This window comes from Balaenoptera musculus, chromosome 15 (assembly GCF_009873245.2).
Source record: "Balaenoptera musculus isolate JJ_BM4_2016_0621 chromosome 15, mBalMus1.pri.v3, whole genome shotgun sequence".
Lineage (NCBI taxonomy): Eukaryota > Metazoa > Chordata > Mammalia > Artiodactyla > Balaenopteridae > Balaenoptera > Balaenoptera musculus.
In genome coordinates, this window is record NC_045799.1 from 78880538 (window position 1) to 78896507 (window position 15970).

The window sequence follows — 15970 nt, forward strand, 5'->3', positions numbered from 1 at the left end:
AGATATGTGCTTTTGCTTTTTCTCCCAATCTAGTGCTTGTGTTTTTATTCTCTTAACAGTGTTTTTGAAGAGCACAAGTTTTTAGTTTTGATAAGCCAAATAGAAAGTACCTAACCATATCTGTAATTATGTGTAATATAAATGTTCTAAAAACTTCACTTAAAAGGTAGAGATTGTCAGATTGGATAAGAAAGCAACATGTGACTATCTGCTGCCTATAAGAAAGATACAAATAGAATAATATTAAAAGGGTGGAAAAAAGATACCATCCTAACATTAGTCAAAAGAAATCTGGTGTGGCTATATAAGTATCAGACAAAGTAGGTTTCAGGACAAAGAATCTTACCATGAATAAAGAAGCATTTTGTAATGACAGAGGGATCAGTTTATTAAGAGGGCATAGCAGTCCTTAATGTTTATGTATTTACTAATGAGAGCTTCAGAGTACATGAAGCAAAAATAGAACTACCAAAAGAAATAGACAAGTCAAAATTATAGATGGAGATTTCAGGCCCCTCCCCCTTTCTCAATAACTGGTAAAAAGAGTAGACAAAAAATCAGCCAGAATATAGAAAACCTGAATAATATTATCAACCAACTTGACCTAATTGTCATTTATAAAACATTCCACCTAATAACTGCAGAATACACATTCCTTGCAAGTGCATAGTTTATGATGGTAGACCATAGTCTGGGCCATAAAGAAAGTCAGTAAACTTACAAGGGTTCAAATCATACAAAGTATATACTCTGACCAGAATGGAATTAAATTAGAAATCAATAACAGATATCTGGAAACTCTGCAAATGATTGGAAACTAAAGAACACACCTTTAACTTACTCAGAGATTAAAGAAGAAATCAAAAGGGAAATTAGATAATATTTTAAACTGAATGAAAATGAAAATACAGTATATTAGAATTTGTGCAATACTGCTTACAGTAGTGTTTAGGAGAAATGTATAGCACTAAATATCTGTTAGAAAAAAAAAGAAAGGTCTCAAATCATTGACCTTGGCTTTTACCTTGAGAAATAAGAAAAAGAACCCAAAGGAAACAGAAGAAGAAAGGAATTAGTAAAAATCAGAGCAAAATCAATAAAATAGAAAACAGGAAAACCACAGAGGAAATCAGTGAAACCAAAAGTTGGTAATTTGAGAAGATCAATAAAGTTAATAAACCTGTAGGCAAACTCAGGTAAAAAAGAGAGACAACACGAATTAACCAATATGAAGAATTAGGTAATATCCCAACAGAGCCTACAGATATTGACAGAATAATAAGGGAAATTATTAACACCTTTATGCCAATAAATCTTACAACTTAAATGAAAACATTCCTTGAAAGACACAAACTACCAAAACTGACTGAAGAAGAAATAGAAACCTTTAATGGCCCTGTATCTATTAAATAAATTGAATTTGTCATTAAAATCATCCCACAAAGAAAACTTCAGGCCCAGATGTTAGTCACTGGTGAATTCTACCAAACATTTAAGGAAGAAATAATACCAATTCTATATGTTATTTCAGAAAATAGAAGAGGAGGGAATTCTTCACAAATCATTTTATGAGGTCAGCATTACCCTGATACGAAAACCCTATAAGCACAAGAAAAAGCCACAGACTAAGAAAAAAAGTATGTTCACAAAGCTGTCTTGTGAACCTAGATGTAAAAGTGCTAATAAAAATTTTAGCAAGTGAAATCCAGCATTATGTTAAAAGGATAATACATCATGACTAAGTGGGGTTTATCCTAAGAATGCAAGGTTTTAAATTTCTAGTTCTCCTTACTGATAAACCATATGATCATCTCCATTTACACACAAAATGCATTGGACAAAATCCAAATTCCTAATAAAAACTCCCAGAAAACTGCAAATAGAAAGAAACTTCTTCAACCTGATAATATTTACAGAATAACAACCTACAGCTAACATCATACCTAATGATAAAAGACTGAATGTCTGCTTTCCTACTCTATTTAATATTGTACTGGGGGTTCTAGTCAGAAAAAGAAGTAAAAGGCATCCAAATTGGAAAGGAAGAAGTAAAATTGCAGACAACACGATTGTCTATGTAGAAAATCTCATGGAATCTACCATATAAGGTACTAGAACTAATAAGTTGAGTTTAGCAAGGTAGCAGGATACAAGATAAATACAGTCATCCCTTGGTATCTATGGAGGATTGGTTCCAGGACCCTATGGATACCAAAATCTGCAGATGCTCAAGGCCCTTATATAAAGTGGTGTAGTGTTTGCATTTAACCTATGCACATCCTGCAGTATACTTTAAATCACCTGTAGATTACTTATAATACCTAATATACATGTAAATGCTGTGTAAATAGTTGCCAGTGTGCAGCAAATTCATATTTCGCTTTTTGGAATTTCTTTTTCTTTTCTTTCTTTCTTTTTTCTTTTTTTTTTGTTTTTAATGTTTTCGATACATGGTTGGTTAAATCCACAGATGTGGAACCCGTGGAAATGAAGGGCCCACTATACAAAAAACCAATTTGTATTTCTATGTGTTAGCAGCAAACAGTTGGAAATCGAAATTTAAAAATTCAATACCATTTATAGTAACATCAAGAAATATGGAATACTCTGGGAGTAAATCTGACAAAAGATGTGTAAGACCTATACACAAAACTATAAAACATTGCTTAGGGAAGTTAAAGAAGGCCTTAAATGATGGAGAGGTAGACTTTGTTCATTGGTCAGAAAACTAAATATTGTTAAGATGTCAGTTCTTCCCAAATTGACGTATAGATTCAACACAATAGTAAAATCCCAGCAGCTTGTTTGTAGGGATTGCCAAGCTGATTGTAATGCAAAAAACCTAGCCAGAACAACTTTGAAAAAGAACAGCAGAGTTAGAGTCCTAATGCTATCTGATTTTGAGCCTTATTGTAAAGTATTAAGACGGTGTGAAATTGGTATAAAGATAGACCAGTAGATCAGTGGAACAGAATAGCATCCGGAAATAGATGTGAGCGCACACACACACACACACACACACACACACTCTCTCTCTCTGCTGATTTTTGATAGAGGTGGAAAGGTAATTAAGTGAAGAAAAGATAGTCTTTTCAACAGATGGTTCTGGAGAATTGGATATCCATATATATAATTTATTTTTTAGAAAATGGAAATTCTTGAACTTTATTTACACATTTCTCGGGTTTGTGCAGTAGTTGCCCTTTGGCATTAGTACATTGGTACGTGAATTATGAACTAGATTGTGATCATTTTATTTTTTAAGATGTCATATTTCAACCTGGAGATCTGAGAAATAAAGTTGGAAAAAATCACTGTGCTTGACTACTTTAGAGTTTCAGTGACTTTTGTCAGGTGAGGTGGAATGTGTATTGGATAATATATTCTAAATGTTACCTTTAGGTTTCTAGTTCTTAATATCTTTTTTTTTCTTAATATTTATTTATTTATTTGGCTGCGCTGGGTCTTAGTTGTGACGTGCAGGATCTTTAGTTGCGGCGTGTGGGATCTAGTTCCCTGACCAGGGGTTGAACCTAGGCCCCCTGCATTGGGAGCGTGGAGTCTTAGCCACTGGATCACCGGGGAAGTCCCCTTAATTATTATTATTATTATTATTATTTTTAATATTTATTTATTTATGGCTGTGTTGGGTCTTCGTTTCTGTGCAAGGGCTTTCTCTAGTTGTGGCAAGTGGGGTCCACTCTTCATCGCAGTGCGCGGGCCTCTCACTGTCGCGGCCTCTCTTGTTGCGGAGCACAGGCTCCAGACGCGCAGGCTCAGTAATTGTGGCTCACGGGCCCAGCCGCTCCGCGGCATGTGGGATCTTCTCAGACCAGGGCTCGAACCCGTGTCCCCTGCATTGGCAGGCAGACTCTCAACCACTGCGCCACCAGGGAAGCCCAAGTCCCCTTAATTATTATCTTTGATTCTTTCTCCTATCTCCCTTATAGGTTGGGAAGGAAAAAATGCTAAAGGTGAGAATTGTGAAGATTCATCCTTTGGAGAAAGTGGATGAAGAGGCCACTGAGAAGAAATCTGATGGTGCCTGTGATTCTCCCTCAAGTGACAAAGAGAATTCTAGCCAAATCGCTCAGGACCATCAGAAGGAGGCAATTGTGAAAGAGGATGAAGGAAGGAGAGAGAGTATTAGTATGTATGATAGTAGCTTTCCTTAATGAGTTATGCAACTCATATTATGTGCAAATCTTTTTGAGTTCTCTAGCAATTAAATTTGTAATTGGGTTTTGTTGATATATAGACATGATTTTGTCTATTTATGATTCAGAAAACAACTAAAATACCTACAAAGTGAATCAAGATTTAAATCTCCCTACACAATTAAGACAGTTGGGAAGTCATTTCCTCTAGTTGCTTGGAAATCTATGTGCACATGCCTAGCTACTCAAGATGGGAAAGAAAGTTTGCCTTCCTTTTCTCTTTAAGTTGGAATTATGTATATGTGTGGAAGGGGGGTGATCAGAGTAGGAGGGATAAATTCTAATCCCTGTTTCTCTTCACTTTGCAAGCCAGTGTGACGGTTTTGAGATACTTCCTTTTATCTATATTCCATAACTCAAATTCCTCTCAGATGGGAGCTGCCAGAATTCTGAAACACTATGATATCTGAAAGTAATTTTTAGGGACCTGGAGACCTAACGTAATGTTTTGAAAGTTGAAGAACTGAGACATTGCCCATTGGAAAAATAAATTGTCCTCTGAGGTCGTCTTTTTTTTTTTTTAAATCTGTGTCAATAAGGAATTTGACTGGGATAGATATCTTCTGTCTCCAAAAATATGAGTACTCAAAGGGTTCATGTATATTGATCCCCCTCCCCAAGATTGTTAGAGGATCAAATTTTACCTCATTATTTAACTATTACAAAGTTTGAATTAGAACATTTCATTAGAATGTTATGCTGTATGTCTTCCATTCTATTCTTTGTCTCTCCAGATGTTTTGGATATGTGCAGATGGTTTTAAAGGAATGTTCTTATCTAGTCCCGAGGAAACTTCTGAGACTCGTCTGCCCCAGTTGTTGATGCTTCAGTTTTGTTTTCCACTCTGCATTTTGAATGCTAATGTCTATGTTTTTCAGTTTCTCTTTTCCTTCTTTTTGATACTGAAGTTTTCTAACATGTATATTACTTACAATTCCCAAGACTTGAGGTTGATAAGTGTTTTGGTTAGGTGTTGACTGATGATATGTCTTCTAACACTTCTTCTAGAATCAGATCATTGGAATACCAATGATGTGTTACAGTTGTTAGTTTTATGCCTTAAACATTGTGTACTAGGAACCCCTAGTTTTAGGCTTTGGCTTCTTTTTTAGGGTGTTATATGCCTTAGTTTAGGTTTTAATTTTGGGATATGATGTTATTGCTAGTATGTGGAAAGAATGGTAGGCAGGCTAAAGAATGTTATGATGTACTCTGAATGTTTTCAGGGGGAAAACTGATTAGAATTTCCATAGAAATATGAGAGACAAATTCCAGTATACAAAATGTTTTCTCACAAGGTAACCTTCTGCTTTATGGGGGGAAAAATGTATTAGGCAGGAACTTTTCAGTTTTGTGTTTTTAACCTCACTGTTACGAATGTCTGTGTTCTTCCTTCATCTCAGAAGAGAGCTGTCTGTCCTTCCTCTTGGTCAAGATACTTGTGCTTTGAATTCCATTCCTTCCTGCTTTCTCAAGGATTGGGTTAACTGTTATTATTCTACTCTACAGTGCTTTTAACCTTCTCTCTAATGGTTCTTCTCAACTTATAAACGAAGTCCCATTTTCTAAAAACAAAAACATACCCTCCCTTGATCCTGTTGTTCTATTTCTGTCTTACTCATTCAAGCCAAAGTTCTTGAGAATGTTGTCTCCACTTTCTGACCATCAGTTTATTCCTTATGCTATTATAGTCTAACTTCTGCCTCTTTACTCCTAAAAGTGTTCCTAATAAGGTTATGGGTGACCCCTAATTGCCAAATCCACTGATTTCTTCTTAGTCCATTTTACTTTTCTTTTACATTTAACACTGTTGGTCACTCTCAGATCTTTTAGTTTATTTGATAACCACAGTCTCCTATTTCTCTAACTACTTTTCTTTTTTTATTTCCTTTTTCCCCACTGCCATTCCTTAGATTTTTTTCATATGGTTTTGTTCTGCCTTTTTATTTTTCAATACATCATCATCTACTTGATTTCTAAGGCAGAAAACTTGGAAACCTTTAACATTCCCACATCTAGTTGGTTACCAAGTCTGTCTTCTTGACTGTTTCCTTCACCATTCTGATACATTAATCCAGGTGTTTAAGATTATATCTTCTGATTCCCTTTCTTCAGTCTCACCTTCCCATTTTATTCATTTTCTAACTGCTGAAAGTGCTTTTTCTTTTTCTTCATTTTTTCACACTAGTGCTCTTTCCAAAATGTACATCTAGTTAGATCAAAAATCCTTTGTTTCCCTAGTGTCCATAAGACAAATTCCAGCCTATATGAATGGTATACAAGGTTCGTTATAATTTATAAGCCCCTACTTACCTCTGTAGTCTGATTTTTTTAATTGTACTGTAGATCATATTCACCTGTATCTCATTATTTGCAGTCTCTGAATAAGTCATATTCTTTCTTGGTCTTCCCTGCCTATCTTCCAGACTAAATTAGACATTGCTTCTCTCTTTTTGAGTATTTTTCTCTCTAATCTAGTATTTTTCTATACCAACCTCTATTATAGTATTTACCACATTGTACTGTAATTATGTTGACCTCCTCCATAGACTTTAGCTACTTGAGGCAAGGACTTTATGATTTACCTTTGGGCCCCATCACTCAGTGCTTGGTTGCAGAGTAGGTGTTCAGTAAGATTACTGAGTGGATAAAATTAAAAGAATTATTTTTTTCACTAATTTTCTATTGATTTGACTAGATGACAGAGCACGTAGATCTCCACGAAAACTTCCTACTTCATTAAAGAAAGGAGAGAGGAAATGGGCACCTCCAAAATTTCTGCCTCACAAATATGATGTGAAACTACAAAATGAAGATAAGGTTAGTTGGCAGTTTATATTAAACCTCTTACATGTAGTAGATGTTGTTTAAGAAAATATCAAAGGTCTAGTTTTCTCGTAGAAAATGTGCTAAAGAAAAATGTAAATAAATATGTTTCTACAAACAAACTCTGAGTGGTTTCTGGTCTTTGGTAATTATGACTTTAAACTAAATTGTATTGTCTTTCCTAGGAGATAGCATGCTTTTTCCTTTTTAATAGGAATTATTAGGGTGTAAGAATAGTTTACATTTGAGCTTCAAACTTAGTTATTTGAAAAAATAAGACTCTGTTTCCAGTGGTTATGGACTTCCTGAGGAAATAGCTCTTCCCAGTTAAAAGCAGAGCAATTTGTAATATAATTAAACTCAGAAAGTGAGTTAACTCTAACCAGTGCTTTTTCAAGGAATCTGAAGCTAATAATCTAAAATGGTAAATACCCTTTAAATAAACTTAGTACTATGTTTATTGATTCTAAGATGGTCAACTTTCATATTTTTACATTTCCAGAATCAGGATATGTATCTTTTTTTTAAAAATTGAAGTATAGTTGATTTACAATGTTGTGTTAGTTTCTGGTGTACAGCAGAGTGATTCAGTTATACATATATATATGTATATTCTTTTTCATATTCATTTCCATTATAGTTTATTACAAGATATTGAATATAATTCCCTTTTTTATACAGTAGGATCTTGTTGTTTATCTTATTTTATATATAGTAGTTTGTATCTACTGGAATCAGGATATATCTCAATATCAATTGGCAAGAATTCTTTTCTTTGTGGTACATAATGTGTCTTTCATTAATACCATCTTAGATTTCATGAAATATGCCGTGTTGCTTTTGGGTACTCTTATTCCTGTATGTGTAAAATCTCATCATTAGAAAGAAGCGGGAGGGCGGCTAGGTGTGGAAGGCAGCTGCACATTTGTCTTCGTGTCTAACTGTTTTATAGAAGAAACAGCTATGGCCTGAGAAATTAAATAATTCTATCAAAGTTCCTAATTTAGTAAATGAGATTAAGAAGGATTATAACCTGGATCTCTTGCCTCTTTAGAGTGTTGTTTCTTTCCCACGTCAGAATGCTGACAAGTTTTATTTCATTTTGTCTCATTTGTTTTATAGTTAGTGACCTGAAGACATTACTGGATTGTTAGGATTTCTTTATATTTGAAAATTGGGTGTTAAATACAGTTTTTCACTAAGTTTCTTAGCTCCCGTTCAGCAAGGTGACTAGTTAAAACATTATTGCTGAGACCTCCTTGGTGGCGCAGTGGTTAAGAATCCACCTGCCAATGGCAGGGGACACAGGTTTGAGCCCTGGTACGGGAAGATCCCACATGCCGCAGAGCAACTAAGCCCGTGCGTCACAACTGCTGAGCCTGCACTCTAGAGCCTGCAAGCCACAACTACTGAAGCCTCCGCGCCTAGAGCCTGTACTCCGCAAGAGAAGCCACCGCAATGAGAAGCCCGCGCACTGCAATGAAGAGTAGACCCCGCTCGCCGCAACTAGAGAAAGCCCGCGCGCAGCAAAGAAGACCCAGTGCAGCCAAAAATAAACAACAAATAAATAAATAAAAGAAAAATGAATCCCTTATTGATGTACCTTTATGTAGTATTCCCTTCCTTTTCCCCCCTCCTTTTATAAACAATTGATGACTTTCCATTTACTTCTTTTTTTAAAAAAAAATATTTATTTATTTACTTATTTAGCTGCACCGGGTCTTAGTTGCAGCATGCAGGGTCTTCGTTGCCTCGTGTGGGATCTTTAGCTGCGGCATGCAGGCTCTTAGTTACAGCAGGCGGGATCTAGTTCCCTGACCAGGGATCAAACCTGAGCCCCCTGCATTGTCAGCATGGAGTCTTAACTGCTAGACCACCAGGAAAGTCCCTCCATTTACTTCTAAATTCTTAACAAGAGGAACTGTTGGTTCAACAGATATACCCATTTTTAGGACTTTGATACATATTGACACATTGCCTACAGATATCTTTAACGTTCTGTCTCTGAAAATTATTCTCCTTCTATCTAGTATATAAGCTATTTTATAGGTGTAATGATGAGTTTTCTGGAGAGAATATAAATGTTTGTTCTCATTGGTTAATTGCTTTTTACCCCAGTAGTGAGTTATTTTTATTTGTTAACCTAGATCATCAGTAACGTGCCAGCAGACAGCTTGATTCGTACAGAACGCCCACCAAATAAGGAGATACTTCGATACTTTATACGGCATAACGCATTACGGGCTGGTACTGGTGAAAATGCACCTTGGGTGGTAGAAGATGAATTAGTGAAGAAGTATTCCCTGCCTAGCAAGTTCAGTGACTTTCTACTTGATCCATACAAGGTAAGGTCACTTAATTTTTGGACAGCAGGATGGAACACTATTGAATGAATTTATTTTCTCTGATGGTTACAGTAGATTTTGAACTGTAACTTCAGATAATGAATTCAAATTTTTCACGTATATCTATTTCATATAGGTTGTGATTATGGGGTTGGTACGGAAGAGGCCACACTGAATATCTCCTCTTCTAATTTGACTTATATTACTATGGTTGCATAATTAAAACAAAGAAACAAATTACATGCATGTGCTTTTTTGTCTCAGATCTTTCTTGGACTGAGGTATGGTATTAAAAAAAATTATTTTTGCAAATTGATTCCTAAAAATGAAAACTGATTTTGTATGTCAGATAAGAAGATTAAATATACTGCCAGCCTTGAAAAGGACTAGGTATTGCTTTGTATGACAGATTAGTAGAAAATCTAGCACTTCTCTCTATTATTTTTCCTTTAGTTATCTCATTTGATTTTCAGAATATTCTTATAAAGTTGTATGGTATATATACATTAATTTTCATCTCTTTCTTGTAATTATGAAAAACTAAGGCTATCTTACAACTGAGTCATACAACTAAATTACTTCAATTATCTTACGTTGATATTGTTAACAAAAGTATATTGAGAAATAATTTTATTTCTTCAAACATTGGTAAAGACCTCCAATCGTAGTTTAGCATTAGCATGTTTTCTTATTCTAGACCAGCACGATCAAGCATTATCTTCCATTATGCTCTTTAAATTTTTAACATTTGTGTAAAAAGAAAAATTTAGGGATTAGTTGACTTTTTCTAGATCAGGACTAAAATTTCCATGGAACACTATTTAGTAAACCTAAACTTTTTCTTTTTATTATTATTTTTTTCATTGGCGTATAATTGCTTTACAGTGTTTTGTTAGTTTCTGCTGTACAATGAAGTGAATCAGCTATATGTATACCTATATCCCTTCCCTCTTGGACCTTCCTGCCACCCGCCATCCCACCTATCTAGGTTGTCACAGAGTACCAGGCTGAGCTCCCTGTGCTATACAGCAGGTTCCCACTAGCTATTTTACACATGGTAGAGTATTTATGTCAAACCTAATCTCCCAGTTCATCCCACCCTCCTCTTCCCCCCGTGTCCACATGTCCATTCTCTACGTCTATATCTCTATTCCTGCCCTGCAAATAGGTTCATCTGTAGATGAACCTAGAATTTTTCTAGATTCCACATATATACGTTAGTATACAATATTTGTTTTTCTCTTTCTGGCTTACTTCACTCTGTATGACAGACTCTAGGTCCATCCACATCTCTACAAATGACCCAATTTCGTTCCTTTTTATGGCTGAGTAATATTCCATTGTATATATGTACCCACGTCTTCTGTATCCATTCATCTGTTGTTGGACATTTAGGTTGTTCCCATGTCCTGGCTATTGTAAATAGTGCTGTAATGAACATTGGGGTACATGTGTCCTTTTGAATTATGGTTTTCTCAGGGTATATGCCCAGTAGTGGGATTGCTGGGTCATATGGTAGTTCTGTTTTTAGTTTTTTTAAGGAACCTCCATACTGTTTTCCACAGTGGCTGTATCAATTTACATTTCCACCAACAGTGCAAAAGTGTTCCGTTTTCTCCACACCCTCTCCAACGTTTATTGTTCGTAGATTTTTTGGTGATGGCCGTTGTGACTAGTGTGAAGTGATACCTCATTGTAGTTTTGTTTTTTTTTTTTAAACTTTTTTGGTTTTTATTTTATTTTATTTATTTATTTATGGTTGTGTTGGGTCTTCGTTTCTGTGAGAGGGCTTTCTCTAGTAGCGGCAAGTGGGGGCCACTCTTCGTCGCAGTACGCGGGCCTCTCACTATCGCGGCCTCTCTTGTTGCGGAGCACAGGCTCCAGACGCGCAGGCTCAGTAGTTGTGGCTCATGGGCCTAGTTGCTCCGCGGCATGTGGGATCTTCCCAGACCAGGGCTCGCACCCGTGTCCCCTGCATTGGCAGGCAGATTCTCAACCACTGTGCCACCAGGGAAGCCCCGCATTGTAGTTTTGATTTGCATTTCTCTAATAGTCAGTGATGTTGAGCATCTTTTCATGTGCCTCTTTGCCATCTGTATGTCTTCTTTGGTGAAATGTCTATTTAGGTCTTCCACCCATTTTTTAATTGGGTTGTTTGTTTTTTGGATATTGAGCTCCATGAGCTGTTTGTATATTTTGGAGATTAATCCTTTGTCTGTTGCTTCGTTTGCAAATATTTTCTCCCATTCTGAGGGTTGTCTTTTCGTCTTGTTTATGGTTTCCTTTGCTGTGCAAAGCTTTTAAGTTTAATTAGGTCCCATTTGTTTATTTTTGGTTTTGTTTTTATTTTCATTACTCTAGGAGGTGGGTCAAAAAAGATCTTGCTGTGATTTATGTTACAGCGTTATCTTCCATTAGGCTCTTTAAATTTTTATCATTTGTGTAAAAAGAAAAATTTAGGGATTAGTTGACTTTTTCTAGATCAGGACTAAAATTTCCATAGAACACTATTTAGTAAACCTAAACTTTTTCTTAAATATTTTTATATACTGAGCGGAAATTTTAATTTGTTTTCATTTCATTGCTGTAGAGTTTTGGAACTGTGATACAGCTTTCGGTGGTTATAACAGGAACTTACTATCTTTACTGTATGAAAATTGTATATAAAATCATCTCTAAATGGGTTTTAGACTCTTGGATCATTTGAGTCCTAAATATTTTCTTCTTTTTAAATTTTACAGTTGTCTTTTATGTATTTTAGTTCAGTGATTCAAATATGTGAATAACATGAAAGAAAGACTGAGTATAATTTATGGGTAAAAGGTCTTTGGGTTTTATTAGAACAAAAAAGCTGATCCACACTTTTTGTAGGAGCCAGAGACTTAGAATTCCAGGAATTTATATCTTTTTTGTTTGTTTGTTTTGTTTTAGGAATTTATTATATCTTGAAAAGCAATTTCTGAAGAAATTGGCTACTCTGAAATTTTCTAATGAGGGCTTAAAATATTAACTTAATGAATTTTGGCTGTAATTCTGATTGAGACTAGAAGTGCAAGCTTGTTTACACTAAACTGCTGTAAGAAGGCAGCAGTGAGAGAAATTCTGCTTAGTGAGAGAAATTGAGTCATGTAAGATACCAGTCTATAAATTCAGAGCATATACTTATCTTTTAATGTATTTTGCATACCTTAAACAATAATTTCTTATTGCCCAATACTATTTGACATTTCACTGATTTTATCTTTTTGAGTTTATGTATGTTTATTTTTCCTTTTTATAAAATTGGTTTTCTCAAAGAACTTTTGGCATCTCAGCCAGGACAGAATATAGTAAAGGTACGGATAAGTAGGCCATAAAAGAGTGCTTTGGATTCTTTCCTGATCTAAAGGAAATTTAAAATAATGCAGTGGGGACTTCCTGGCGGTCCACTGGGTTAAGACTTCGCCTTCCAGTGCAGGGGGTGCAGGTTCAATCCCTAGTCAGGGGGCTAAGATCCCACATGCCTCAGAGCCAAAAAACCGAAACATATAGCAGAAGCAATATTGTAACAAATTCAATAAAGACTTTAAAAATGGTCCGCATCAAAAAAAAAAATCTTAAAAAAGATAAATAAATAAAATAAAATAATGCATTGAACATCAAAGTTGATCACATGTGATCTGCCTGTCCCAGAGGCAGTGGTTTTGAGCTTACTTTGGCAGCAGGTACATTGAAATGGGAACCAAAAGCAATAGGTTAAAATTTTTTTCTTTGGTTTTTGTAGAATTTAACGTTCTGCTAGGCTGCTGAATACAACTGCTATAGAGAGAGATGAGGTCTGGAGAGAGGAAGCAAGTTGTGAGTAATAGTTTTAGGAAAGGACCAACTGGGAGAGCTTAGGTGGGAAAGAGGAAAATTATCTAGAAATGTAGAATTTTGGAGTGTTATCTGAGTAGGGCCTAGTGTGATGCTGGGGGTGTGCTTATGGTCTTGTAAAGCCTTAGAATATAAATGACTTGAGATTAAAAGCTATCTTACTCATTTTATATCCTGTGATGTTTAGCATAGGTATAATATGTACATGGCTAGTGAATTCATTTCTTTAAGAAGTTCCATTCTGTTCATTGAGGAGAAAAATGCAACTGACAGTTGAGTTTAGGGGTAAATACTTTATAGGCCTAATGACTTGGAGGAATGATTTACAAGGCACTTGGATGATAAAATAACTGTCATCTAAGATGAAATCAGCCATCTTAGCTCGTTTCCGTATTCTAATACATTGCAGCTCTAGTGTTTTGTTAGTCTGTCCATAATGTTTTTCTTTTTTTTTTTTTTTTTGTAGCTGTGCTGCGTGGCATGCAGGATCTTAGTTCCCCAGTCAGGGATCGAACCCATGCCCCCAGCACTGGAAGCTCAGAGTCCTAACCACTGGACTGCTAGGGAATTCCCTGTCCATGTTTTGAACTCTTATTTTGGAGTGGTATATCCTAGTAAGGAAGCATTTGGTTAGAGATGTAACAAGAAAAATAACACTTTTTAAGACATTTGGATTGATTTAATATGATTATGAATACATTTTAAAACATTTTATTTTGAAATAATTTCATATAGAAAAGGTGACAAATACTATGAAGAATTTCTCTGTACTCTTTAAGTAGATTCCTCAAATTTTAACATTTACCACATATGTTTTATTTTTTCTTTTTTTTTTTTTTTTTTTTTTTTTTTAACTTGTTTTGATTTGACTCTTTGGTCATTTCAATTTATTATTTACTGCCCTCCAAGTTCTGGATTAGGAGCTATTGAGCAGATGATTTTTTAAAAAATTAATTAATTAATTAATTTGGCTGCATTGGGTCTTAGTTGGGGGATCTTTGTTGCGGTATGCGGGATCTTTTGTTGAGGCGTGTGGGCTCTTTGTTGTGGTGTGCGGGCTTCTCTCTAGTTGTGGTGTGTGAGCTCCAGAGCGCAGGCCCAGTAGTTACAGTGCACAGGGTTCTCTAGTTGCGGTGTGTGAGCTCAGTAGTTGTGGCATGCAAGCTCTCTAATTGTGGCGCAGGCTTAGTTGCCCTACGGCATGTGGGATCTTAGTTCCCCGACCAGAGATCAATCCCACGTCCCCTGAATTGGAAGGCAGATTCTTAACCACTGGACCACCAGGGGAGTCCCTATTATTTTTTTCTCTTTATACACATTATTTTTTTCTGAGCTGATGGTAGTAGGTTATAAGACAGGATGCCCTTTTACAAAATACTTGAATATGTGTTTCCTAAAAGGCAAGGATATTTTCTATAATAACTATTAGTACAGTGACCAAAATCAAGAAATTAACATGAAAATGATATTGTTATCTGATCTATAGTTTTTTTTAAAGTAAACATAATCTCAAGATTTTATTATCTTCATAATAAAACAAAATGTGAAGCTTAGAACTGGATCACTTGGCTCGTTCTCTTCTTACATCCTCCCAGCTCAAAATGCTTGCTTCTCTTAATAGCCAGCATTCTCTTAGATCTGCAGTTGGCTCAATGCATTCAAGCCTCAGCAAAATCTTCTTTGTGGTTTTATTTAGCCTTTTTCTGGAAAACCAGCTTAGTCTGTCCACCATAGCCACTCTCCTTCCTGTCATAATGTTCCTTTCCTTGGAGAATACAGAGAATCCTTGCGCTTCTTGTACTGTATCACTTTGTGGGCAGGTTTGCGACACTAATTACAGAAAGTCCAGCAGGTTTTAGAAATGGTTACCATGTATGCGAGAGCACTGTCGGTGTGGAAAGAAGTGATTTACAGTTTTTACTCAAATTTTGCCAGTTGTCCCATTAACATCCTTTTAGCCAAACATATTTTGTTTTGGCCCTAATAGGATCCAGGGTAGTATCATGTATTGCATTTACTTGTTATGTCTCTGTAGTCTTCTCTAATCTGGATTAGTCCCTCAGTTTTCCTTTGTCTTTTAAAAACCTTGGTAATTTTAAGAATACAAACCAATTATTTAGTATAATGCTCCTCAATTTAAGTTTATTTCCTCATGCTTAGTAATACCACAGAACTGATGTTGTATTCTTCTCAGTGAATCATATCAGAAGGCACATGGTTTAATTTTGTCTCATTACTAGTGATACTAATTATTATACATTTTAAAAGATGTTTCTTATCTCTCCTAATAACTGATGTTTCAAGTAAGTGTTTATAGTCTTAAGACTTTTCTTTGAATAAATTTTGGTGCTTCAAGTTTGTTTATGAATTAGACACTAGAGCAACAGTACTTTTTCCAAAAAAATTATTTATTTATTTTATTATTAATTTTTTTTTGCTCGTGTCGGGTCTTAGTTGCAGCACGCAGCATCTTCGTTGAGGCATACGGGATCTTTTGTTGCGGCGCGGGTTCTTCATTGTGGTTTGTGGGCTTCTCTCTAGTTGTGGCGTGCAGGTTTTTTCTCTTCTCTAGTTGTGGTGCATGGGTTCCAGAGTGCGTGGGCTCTAGTTGAGGCACGCAAGCTCAGTAGTTGAGGCACACGAGCTTAGTTGCCCCATGACATGTGGGATCTTAGTTCCCTGATCAGGGATCGAACTCGCATTCCCTGCACTGTAAGGTGGATTCTT

The 15970-nt window shown here is 35.8% G+C and overlaps 1 protein-coding gene and 1 pseudogene across 1 annotated transcript in view; one reads left to right on the top strand and one right to left on the bottom strand.

The window, feature by feature from the left end:
* Positions 1 to 15970, top strand: part of BAZ1B (bromodomain adjacent to zinc finger domain 1B) — a 67048-nt gene that overhangs the window by 16179 nt on the left and 34899 nt on the right. The window contains exons 4-6 of the mRNA XM_036824930.1: positions 3951 to 4149; positions 6916 to 7037; positions 9191 to 9388. Coding sequence (XP_036680825.1) covers positions 3951 to 4149; positions 6916 to 7037; positions 9191 to 9388 — 519 coding nt within the window. The remainder of the gene's footprint in view (positions 1 to 3950; positions 4150 to 6915; positions 7038 to 9190; positions 9389 to 15970) is intronic.
* Positions 14794 to 15115, bottom strand: LOC118880847 (annotated as a pseudogene).